At 38.5% G+C, this 11,752-nt stretch overlaps 1 protein-coding gene across 1 annotated transcript in view; it reads left to right on the forward strand.

Moving 5' to 3' along the window:
• The window catches only part of SLC4A1AP (solute carrier family 4 member 1 adaptor protein), a 17,361-nt gene extending 6,598 nt beyond the window's left edge, over nt 1–10,763 (forward strand). The window contains exons 8-14 of the mRNA XM_072856716.1: nt 2,790–2,979; nt 3,836–3,947; nt 4,554–4,794; nt 5,612–5,686; nt 6,770–6,840; nt 9,058–9,130; nt 10,364–10,763. Of these exons, the coding sequence (XP_072712817.1) occupies nt 2,790–2,979; nt 3,836–3,947; nt 4,554–4,794; nt 5,612–5,686; nt 6,770–6,840; nt 9,058–9,130; nt 10,364–10,413 (812 nt within the window). The 3' untranslated portion in view covers nt 10,414–10,763. The remainder of the gene's footprint in view (nt 1–2,789; nt 2,980–3,835; nt 3,948–4,553; nt 4,795–5,611; nt 5,687–6,769; nt 6,841–9,057; nt 9,131–10,363) is intronic.
• Nucleotides 10,764–11,752: the final 989 nt, after the last annotated feature.

An 11,752-nucleotide genomic window follows, 5' to 3' on the forward strand; every position in this document is an offset into this window, starting at 1 on the left:
TTTGTATCAACATTTTTGTTGGTGATTGATTATACCAGATCACTGTTCAGAAAACAGTATTGTTCCACTGAGCATTCTAACTGATGGGTCAGTTCAGTGTGTTTGAAGGAATTGTTTTCAGCATGACTGTTCTGATAAGTAGTTAACGATTGACTAGAAAGAGAAGCTAATGCTTTATATTGTCTGAGACATGTAATTCCAAGCTTTCATATGTTATGCTGCCTTTGTTTCTGCTGATACTGTTTCTCAACAAGGCTTAAATCATATTGTGGTAGAGGCTGGGAGAAGGAAGAATCAGTTAATTTATAGACTTCTACTAACACCACAGAATTCTGATATGTTATCATGATTTAGTAAATTGTAACTGGTTACACAGCTAGTTTAGAGCCTTGGAAAAATTGCAGTCTCAGCACTTATTGCAATATAGAGTAATTCAGTATTGGATGGGAATTTCGTAGAACTAGGCCAGGGCAAAACATAGCAAATATTGCATCATCAATTGCTTTGTGTGTGCATGTTCTAGATACTTGTGTTTTCTTTTATTTCTTTGGATGCTTTGGGTTAATCACAGATGTTGAGTACAAGTGTAAGCCAGGAGCATGCATATTGATCATGGGTGATTCTTACCACTGTCACGAGTTGTCTGGCAAAGCTGCTGCGTTACATACAGTTCTGAAACCTTAACGCACTTTCGCTTGCTCTAAATGATTATTTGTAGCCTAAGGGTAAGCGTGTAGAGAGACCAATGAGTGAATGACAGGCTAAATTGCAACACCTCTTACCAAGCACTTGGAGAAATTAAGTGGTTGTCTGAAAAATCGCAGTAGAAGTTCACAAATTGTACTCTGGCGTTCTTCAGAACTAATTACTGATGGACTGACTTGGTATCTTTCATTCACTGATGCAGCTGAATGAAAATCAAATACATAGAGCTCTTCAGTCTCATCTTTGGTTGCCTGTTCAGAAGAAAATTATCAATAAGTTGATGGTGCAGTAAATAGCCCTATAGCTTTTTTCACTGCAATATAAAGTGTAATAGCCATGGCTGATTCACCTCCTAGCAATGTGAAATTTTACTTCAATAGTGTAGAAAACTGCTGCAACAGATACTGAATGCTAACAGTAACCCTGTAAGCCGAACTACCTGATCTTAGGCCCTATTGGTGGAATCAAGCAGAGAATCCTATTTGCAAGATGGGTGATCTGACTCGCTGAAGATCACCCAGTGACTGAAGTGCTTACACTGTTCCACAGCTAAAGAAGCGAGCTGTGGAACTATACCTTCAATTGTTCTGAATTATCTGACTGGACACTAAACCGTATCTTTGAAATTTGGTGTTTAAATTAAATGATCATTCTGCTCAGCTCCTGCCTGCTAGGAGTTTCAGACTGTTTGTTAAAACATCAACGAAAAGGTATTGTTTTGTCTTGGCTCATATAAATAGTTATGAGGGAAAAGAAGAGTATTTCTATCTGTATTTCTTTTATGACGTGTTTTGTCATCATTTATATTTGTATGGTGGTGGACGCTACAACTGTTCCTTATCTTTTGAAGCCTCCTAATTCTGTATATCTTTGAACAGTTACTGTTGTGGTTTTCATATATTTGCAAACTGTAAAACTATGTTTTGTTCTAGATCAGAAATATCCTTTTCAATTGAGTCAATTTGTAAACATGAGTCTAATAAGACTTTTCTCTAAATATTTAAAGTAATATGAAACTGCTTGAATATGTACTCTTAACAATAACTCATACTATTTTATTTGTACACATTTAAAATTTCAAGTGCTACTTAATTAGCTCAAGCTGAACTGAAAATAACTCATTGGTCACATAATTATGCTTGTGCATATATACATAAATGCTTATAGTGCAGCAAATAAAGTGGCAAATCCAGTATTTTCATATAATATTAAAAGGCAGAAGACTGCCTGTCAAAGGCTTGCTAAAATTCTAGCAACAACATTTTTCTTTGTTTGCCTCCAAGTTATTTTTGAACACCATATAAAAACTTCTGAGGCATCGTTCAAGCCCAAGAAAGAGTTTTCCTGGAGTTTTTTGTTTGGTTATTTGAAATCCATGTGTAAGAATTCTGTATTTATTTTTCTTAGTCATTAGAGCTTTAGTTTTTCCTCCTGAGTTTTATTTTAATTAGTCAAATATGCATAGAATTATTAAGATTTGAAATCAGGTGGAGTAGAAAGACTGTTGTTGCTCTTTTCAAGTACAGAGCAATGTTTTCTTGTTAGAAAATCCAGTCAAAGGTAAATTTTGTGTGATTGGCTTAACATATGAAACTATTCTTGTATGCACTCAGTCATCCAGGGGTAGGAGGCAGCATCATGTGTTGATTCATTTCGAGCTTTGCAAATGTTATTAAATAAACATTCCAGGAAAGCCAAAATGAGATTCCCCATGAAGTGGTGTGGGATTCTTTGTAGCTGTGTTTATTTTAGTCTGTGACTACAAAAAGAACCCATAAGCCACTTTTTTAGGGACAGCAGATCTTGAAGTGAGATGAACAACTTAGAATTGAGACACACATAAAGAAACATTCAATTTTAAGAGAGGCTTTGTTAAGTAGATTAAAGTTTATTGTCAGGCTTTTGTTAGGAGAAATGCTTTCATCTTTCCAGGGCTAGCAACCTCCATTATTTCACCATTCAACAGAATCTTGCAGGGAGGATAGTTGTTCCTATATACTTTATTCTCTAAAGATAGGACTTGATGAATACAGCTCTCATCTCCCCACCCGTAACAACATGTATCCTCTCTTTATCTTGCCTAGCCCAGTCCCAGCCAGCGGCTCAAGATTCCTTGGATGAATTCATGACCGAAATAAAATCAGGATGCGCCTTAGACGGTGTGGCACGGAAGAAGCTTCACTTGCGGTCGTTTGAACTGAAGAAAGAGCAACAGAGACTGAAAGGGTTAATAAAGCTTGTCAAGCCTGCAGAACTGCCTGAGCTGAAGCCCCAGTAAGTCTTGGCTAAAGTGTAAAACAATTACTTTTACTGCTGTTGTTATCCGTGGGCAGTTGTGCAAGCCCAGTAAGTAGACAGCTTTCCAAACACAAAAGCAGGACGGCCTTCCAAACTACCTGGCTCATCTCTTTAAAGAGCTGCTGTGCCTTTTGGCTGTTGTAGCATCTATGGTTGAGGCAGATGCACCACAACACTGGAGTAAGATATGCCCATGCTGGGAGGATGAGAGGGGGAAGGGATTGGAAGCATGGTGTCAGCTTTTTTAAGTTCCCCCCCCAACCTGCATCCAAAAGGAACTGAAGAATTTTACAGGTATTATGTACAATGTGAAAACCACTTTCACTCCGTGAAATGTACCTGGAGGTAAAGTGTAGTGGTTGTTCAACTACTGCCTAGCAGCGCTACTGCAATTCAAGAGGTCCTGTGCTGGGTTCATCATTTGCTAGTGGCAGCTTGATTAGAGGTTTAATTACTTCATTAATTTACTTAAACTGAGGTTTGGCCACCGAGTGTTTTTATACAAACATATATATATATATATATATATATATAATATATATGTAAGTACATGTGTGCAATTGAATTTGAGGGAGTCTATGTGATATAGGTTTTTTTGGTTGGTTGGGGTTTTTTTTTTGCTTCCTGTTACGGCAAGTGTCTGAATCCTACAATATGTATGTATGATGGAGAAGTCATCTCCTGCAGCTTCCTCCTTGGATGCTGCAAGTGAGAGAGAAATGAAAGGACTTTTATATATCCACTTCTAATTTGCAGATTTTTTTGCGTTTGTAAATATAAGACTCGTTTGATACTTTCTACACTGTTTTCCTTTGTATCTAATTTTTATTAGGAGTGGGAGTTACAGTCTGGAAACAGAGAGCAAGCCTAAAAAGATTACCCTGCCTCTCTTTGGTGCAATGAAAGGGGGGAGCAAATTCAAGCTGAAAACTGGAAGCCTAGGGGTAAGTTGGAGTCAGTTGGTAAGTGCAGCGAATCAGAGGCTATTTCTCAGACACCTTCTCAGGCTATGGAGACTGTAGGTGGCAACCATGTCTTCTCACATGCATGAAAACAGCATGGAGGTGCAAGCCTGCAGCAGTGGAAGGTGCAGGGCAGCAAGCAGTGGCTGTTGGATGTTGTTTGCTGCCAGTAGTTGCCATTCTGTGCCCTTGTACAGCCCGTCTCCTGGGGCACACCTGCGGTCAAAAGGCAGTGGATCAAGTAGAGGCAGTCTGCGGAGAGGCTGAACCACTGCTATACCTCAGCAGCTGGTCCTTTACTTTCTTTTGTTTTTCTTGTTCTTATAGCTAAGATCATATCCAATATTGATTCAGTTTCCAGTGTCCCTGTTATAAAGAGACTGCACTCCTTGTCTATGGATTGGACATATTTTTTCATCTTCCATCTCTACTAATAACTTTTCCTTGAAACCTAACTATTCTTCATCCTGACAGTGTTTCCTTACCAGCTGTCTCTGACAGTAATATGTGTGCTTTTTCCTGTAATGAGTATCTGTGACATCTACCTCCATTTATCTTAGCACTGATGCACAAGTCTTTCTCCCACAGAAGTTGCCTGTTAAGCGTCCAGACATCCCTGAAAGCTTGTTAAAAATGAAAGATGATGGACCAGAGGAGGAGGAAGAGGAAGAAGAGGAAGAAATGGAGGAGGAGCAAGAAGTAGATGCAATAAACAGCAGAGCATCAAACCTGGAAATGAAAATGACAACAGAAGAAGAAACAGGAAAAGAAACTAATGCTCCCGATGGTTCTCCTTGCAATAACAAGAATCTAGAATCCCTTCAGGATGGTAAACCATTGGTTTTGATTTTTTCGGTAATGAAGCTGAGTCTGTTACTGCTGATTTTTTCAGAGCTATGTGAGTCTCCTAAGGTTTGAGTCACAGGTTCTCCAGCAGATTTCCTTTCCATAGATTTTTGCCGTGAGTCCAGAGTCTGTGTGCCAACAGCTGAGTTTCATGTGGTTCTGGTTGAAACTCTGCTTGCAGTCAGTTTTTCATGCTTTGGTAGAAGCATGAAGAAATAGAAGAAATCTCCTGGACTCAAGAAAGGTCCTATTTTGATAAGCCCTGCTTTCATTAGATTGAGTGTCCATATGAAAATAACTACAATGTGTTGTTGGCAGGGAGAGTGACTTAATAAGAAAAAAAATGTCTGTGTAAAGCTTTAGATCTGTTTGTAAAGAGGAAAAATAATTTTAAAAGTGGTAGTGGAGAGGTATCTTCCTTGTATCTGCGTGGTTTATCTCCAATCCCTCCTTTTCTATATCAGCTTTTGATGCACTTGAAAACTCAGTAATGATGTTTCTCACTAAATGATGTGTTTGATGACAGAAACCTAATTCTAACTTTTTTTCTTAATGCTGGGCAGGTTGTTCTTGAAAAGTATGTTTTAACCAGTTGTTATGTTTTAACAAGTTTTTCTTTAATATTGTATTGCAATGGACTTGGTGGATTAAATAATTTGGAGGACTTCTGAGAGAAGAGTTCTTCCTGAGACAAATGTAGTTAACAGTTCCCTTTTGCACTTTGTCTCAGGGATGCTAGTGCTCTACTCATCAGAGTTACTGCAGAGTACTCACCTAGCTCTTTCTTTTTTCTTTTACAGGAGTTCATTTTCTGCCTGAGCCAAAGATACTAAGGAATAAATCTCAGATGGGACCCTCACAAGAGAAATCTCAAGGTGAGCAGTACAATTTAGACTATTGTACAGTACCATGTGGGTTTAGAAACTGTCTAAAGGACTTACTGTCTTTTGTCAGTAGAAGGAAACTGAGCCTAATCTAGAGCCTAAAGAATCTAGAATTGAAATGAAGGATTGTTTTTTTGCTTGGGAATTGGTAAGCGTATGGTGAAGACAGGTCACTTTAACTATGTTTCAGTTCTCCTTGCTTTTCATAGTCATTAACTGCTTTGAGATCCTTTGTTTTAAAAAAATAGCATGAGAAGAGAAGAAAAATTATTTTAATTTAGGAGCATAAACATAATGCTTTCCCCTCCTTTTTCTCTTGCAGTAGCTCTTAACAGTACAGAAGGACAGAACTTTCTTTTATAAAGTCACAAATACTGCATAACATTAGCTAATAATCTGTTAATGACCCACGTGATCCCTCCACGTGTACACACAAAAAAAAAAAAACCCAGATCCTCAAAACGAAGACTGTTTGGTGTACTGAGGAGATCTGTATGAATGTTCTATTTTTTCATAACTCGGACTGTTAAGAATGTCATCCTGTCCTCATCATCTCATCCATAGACTTAAGCCACAAGACTCTCAATATTTCACAGATTAAGTGGCAGAAAAACAAGGCATACTTCTGTCTTTTCTGTATTCCTCTCACCTACGTTACTGGAAAGTTGGGGGGGTTTTTGGTTTGGTTTGGGGTTTTTTTGTTTTTTAAAAGCATGTTGGTCCTGTGCATTTCCTACTGTTTCCTTCTAAATAAATCACTGCAGTGATTACAGATAGAGAGTATCTTTTAGAAAACAAACATCTGCCATTAACTAAAGTGTGTTACAGAATCCCAAATAGAGGACCTTATTAAACTGCATTCAGGTAGGTGACCGACAGTGTATTAAACATAAGTTAATATATCTATGAAAAAGAAAAAGATGTTCAGCAGTCTTAAGTATGAGTTTTGTTGCAGTGAGCTGTCTCGGATTTCCTCTTGGATGTATCCATTTTTACGTGAACTTCCTATAAGCTTATTTCTGATAGAATTGGTCATTTGTGATGTGTCATAAAACAAATCTTCTTTCTTCCCAGCATCTGAGGCAGTATATAAGGAACCTGAAGAGACATCTGAGAAAGTTAAGAAAATCAATAGCTCAAGCAAGGTCAGTTATGAAACCATGGTTCCTGCAGCTTAAAGAGTTTCAGGAAATCATTTAGTAGGCTCTTTTTCAGTGAAATAGTAATAGTTTGATTGAGTATGACTTGGTGATAGTAGTGCTTTTCTGCTAAGACCCAAATGTAGAACCACACACTGCCCTTGGACACAGGTTTTGGAGTCTGCAATGAAAAGGTAAAGCACAACATTTCAAGCATGGATAGAGGCTCTCAATTCAATCACAAATTTATTTTTTCACCTTTTCACTTGGCAGTTAGCCTCTGCTAATTGCTTCTTCTCCTGTATCACAAGTGTTGTAGAACATAGGTGCTCTCTGAGCTTTGGAATGGCATTGCAAAACTTTCCTTGGAGAGTAGCTTGGGAAGCATGTATTGGCTGACACAGAACATGCTGTACTAAAGTTGTAGCTAGTCTGTATTGCCATTATCAAACCTCATCCTTCTCTGTAAGATGTGGAAATAGATTAGTCTAAGAGATTATTGTGTTTTGCAACCAAATTATTACTAAATTTGAGTTCATGTACCAGATAATGTTCCTCCTGTGCATAAGATTTGTATTAAAATGTAAAGTACATGAGCCTTGCACATTTTGGGACGCAGGTAATTGTTGCCTTCCTGGAGCTGGGAAGGAACTTCTCTGACAGCGTGCTTTTAGCCTAATGATTATTGTGAGTTTCTTCCCTTTAGAGTGCATCCCACCCTTCTGCTGATTGCCATCAAAGATTATTACTGTACTTGGTGGGCCATGAGTTCTGACCATTATGACAATTTCTTTGTGGTGGCCATCTCACTTTAGCGCTGCACCACTTACTTAAAGAAACTTAACTCCCTGCAGCCTGTGTGTGCTAACTGCTGCCTTGTTAGTCCTGGCAAAGGACCCAAAGATTGGGTAGGTACAGCCTTTAGAATTGTGCTTTGTTGCTGGCCTATAAAGCACATTGATAAAGAAACCAAGAGTAAATTTACACTGCTAAAGCCCAAGTTATACCATTTCTATGAATATGGGAGAACAAGGCAGTTTCTCATGCCGAGGCAGTCAAGTCAGCACCTCTCATCAGCACAGAGTTCACTCTAACACTGAGCATTCTCTAAATGCCAGATGGCTTAGCTCTCTCCCATCACAAATCACTTTTTCCACATGCTGTCTCTGCCTTTGGGCTCAGATCTTGCATGGAAAATATCAACCAGAAGTCAGCTTTTTTTTTTTCTCTTTTAATATTTGAGGAACAACTTTGAATCACGCAAAACTGGAAAAACAATTTTAAAGTGACTGTTCACAAGCCATATTTAAAAACTGTTCAACTCTGCAGTCTAATGTTCTGGAAGACATTAGTCTTCCAAAAGAACTCATTTAGAGGTTAATTTGGGGAAGGAAAGTTTTTGAGGGAATGAAAAATTGCTTCAGCTGCATAACTTAAGACTGTGTCATGATACTACAGAGTAATGCAAATGGGTGCTGAATAACTTGGCTACATTTTGAACTCTTGAGTCTTGCACTCTACAGTTGTATGAATTTTTGATAGCTACCTGCAGTTGTTGAAAACAAAAGTTGTTGAGAAAATGATGCTGATGTGGCAAAACTTAAAAATCTAGGGACAAAAATACATTGCTGTGTCAACATTTGAATTGGAAGTGACCTGTTTTGGTTTGCTTTAAACATTTCAGTGATGCCAGTGAGACCTGAAAAAATTGTGTTTTCTTTTCTTTTGAAAAACTAAGTTATCCTTATATAACAGCTGCACTTTTATATACTCCAGTTTGAAAGTTACCTTAAACCCGAAGTTTTCAGTGGGATTGCGCATTGAAATCAGTAAAGCACTTCTTGAAAATCCTACTCTAAAGCTTTTCCCTGCATAAAGAAATTCTGTGTCGAATGACACTACCAAACATTAGAATGACAAGATTAAACTGTCCAGAAGTGGACAGGGGGCAATGGTTCTGTTGTGAGGGGGAGATTGGACTGGATGACCTCCAGAGGTTTCATCTAACCAGCATTTCTATTATTCTGTGACTCTGCTGGGAATAAACTGGATCTACTTGAGGGTTTGATTTCTTCTTTCCTCTGTGTTACTGTTTTCATCCCTCACTGTAGTAGAAATAACCCTCAACTTTCAGTATTTGTTTCTGAATTAATGAGAGATTTAGTGGCTGTGACACGTTGCTGGAGGGGTGCAGCACCTTAAAAATCTTTTCTCCTTTTGCAGGTCCAACAACCTTTTTTTTCCTCACAGTACCCAGATGATGACCCAGACTACTGCATATGGATTCCTCCTGCAGGTATCAACCATTTCCTTACCGTTTTTAGTCTTACAACTCAAGAATCTACCTAGTAAGTAGTCAGGGTGTCCTCGTAACTTATTGAGGAAAAAAGTAATTCAGGAATACTTTATGCAGAACCTGATGATGTTTTCTGGCATGTTATGCCCCATATTTGTTGTATGGCCATGCAAGTCTTGCAGTGAATTACAGACCATATCTGTAGAAGCTTCATCTCAATGGACAGATACACCTGCAGTTTGTTTTTCAGTTTTGTAACACCTGAGAGAGCTAACTCTATTCACACATAGCGATATGATGATCTAGTTGAAAGACAAGTTCAAACCTTCACTAGGGTTAAATGCTCCAGCAATCTTACTATTCTCAGTTTTCATAGAAGTCTGTGAAATCTGAAAATCTTCTTTGCAGATTTTTGCAAAAATCATTGGAATACAAACTTTGGGTCATGTGTTTTGGAGAGAAGTCTTGGTAACACTTTGGTGAAGGAACTGAATAATTGATGCGTGCATCCAATATATGTTAAAGTTGAACAAACTTTTTACTTTAGTTGCAGAGTGTTTTTAGCTAAGTGAGGGTATTCTTAAACAGTGTAATGAATTTTCAGTTTCTCTAAAATGGAAAATTAATTTTCATGCATTGAGGTTTTAATTGTTCAAAGCTTAGCTTTTATTTGGTAGATTCATTACTATAATTTTTGTAAGGCTGTTGCAGGCTTATAATATAGATAGATTCTGAAGGAAATAAGAAAAATGAGAATAAATTTCACTGAAGAAAACTATAATCTGGTGAACAGTCCTTCAATGAAAAGACTGTACTTCTCTGGCATATGAATCCACTGTAACAAAATACCTGATTCAGTAACTCAGAGGTCTGATCTGGGATAGCCAAGCAAGCTGTGTCCATAAGAGGGAGCTTCTTTTTCTGTCTCTGCCTGCTAATAATCAGACTTACCTTCTGTCTAAGCTGGCATAATGAGGACACCAGGGGAAAAAAAAGAAAAAAAAAAAACCACACCAAACCCAGGAATATATGGTGTAATCTTGACTCTATTAGTAAGGTTAAGAGGAATTATAAGTATAAATCAAAAGACTATTGGAATTGTAATATCCAGTATGACTTACCCTCTTTGTGCTTGTCTGACTGGTGCTGCCTAGAGACTGTTTCATACTTGGATACAAATTTATCTTGGATGAGGGGTAAAAAAAATAATGCAACTCTTCCTCTGTCCACTAGGTCAAAGTGGTGATGGCAAGACTCATCTCAATGAAAAATACGGCTACTAAGCTTCAAGCACCCCAGAGTATATCTGAGGTCTGAAGGACTGCTCTATTTTGGACTCTTTCACCACACGTTAAGTGAGGGATAAAAGAGTTGGTTTTTTCAGATGCTGTTCCAAATTCAAGGGCATCAGCAGCCACTCTGGCTGTTAGCTCTTCCTGTGTGTTCTCTGTTCGTTTTCCAGATACTTTTTTAAACGTAAAAGCCCACATATTCTTCTGTATCTTCTTCCATTTTTAGCCTTGTCCTTTTTATTTGGCTTAAAACTGTAGGTTCATTTTTCCTTTTGTAAATAAAAATATACAAAAAGTATTAAAAAATACACCTCTGTATACTTACAGGCTTGATAAAATTTATTCATGTTGGTTTTATGCAATTAAAATGAGAAACACTACTGGTTTGCTTCTGTGGCTGCTATTTGAAAATACTGCCGTGGTAAACGCAACCTAAAACTTGAGGGGTGGGTTTTTTTTTTTCTTTCCTATGGAGAAAAACTTCTATTTTGAAAAGAAAACTGTTTTCACTCCTCCCTGGTGCAGTTGCTGGAATACTTGGTATGGAGTGGACTGGAAATGGTGAGCGTACGCTGTTACAAAGGTGTAGAAACACTGAAGAACTGAAGAGGCTGGCACTGCTTATCTTGAATCAGAGGGTAACAGAGGAAACGAGGGAAGGATGTCCTGGAAGAGTTTAATGAAGCCTGTTCTTGTCCTGTCACAACACAAGAGCAAAGCACCATCTTAACGCAATTTAAGGCATGCCTGCTTTTAATTTATCACAGGTATAGTTTTGAATGTCTGTATAATTAGGCTATGACATTCTTGGCCGTCAAAGGCTGTTGGAGCTACAACTAAAGCAAGGTTCAAAGAGCGAACAGGCAGCTCTAGAGCGAGGTGGCAGGGAGGGCTGCAAACGCTTATTGGAAGGCCCTAACCCTCTTCCCCGTACCCCGCAGTCACCAGGGCGGGAAGCCCCCTCCCGCCACAGCAATGGCAGCCCCCGCAGGCGCACAAGGCCAGGCCCCACCTCTCTTCGTAGTGCTCTGTGGTTGGCTGCTTGCCACCCTATTTCTGAGCCTGTCCTACTCACGTGATCTCGGAGCACCCTCTGATTGGCTGCCCGTTTCCTTTGGACCAGGAAGTGCTCAAGTATCACAATATAGGCTTTTCTGTCTCTCCTATGGATATATATATCTGAACGAGGATTCCAGTATTTATGAATGTGTTATTTATTTCTGGATCCACTTCCCATATGTATTTATATATGTGCCTATTTAGTATATGCTATATATGCTAAAACATTTATAATTGAAATATCCATCCATAAAAGTGCGGGTATAAATTG

This window comes from Ciconia boyciana, chromosome 3, assembly GCF_034638445.1.
Source record: "Ciconia boyciana chromosome 3, ASM3463844v1, whole genome shotgun sequence".
Taxonomy (NCBI): domain Eukaryota; kingdom Metazoa; phylum Chordata; class Aves; order Ciconiiformes; family Ciconiidae; genus Ciconia; species Ciconia boyciana.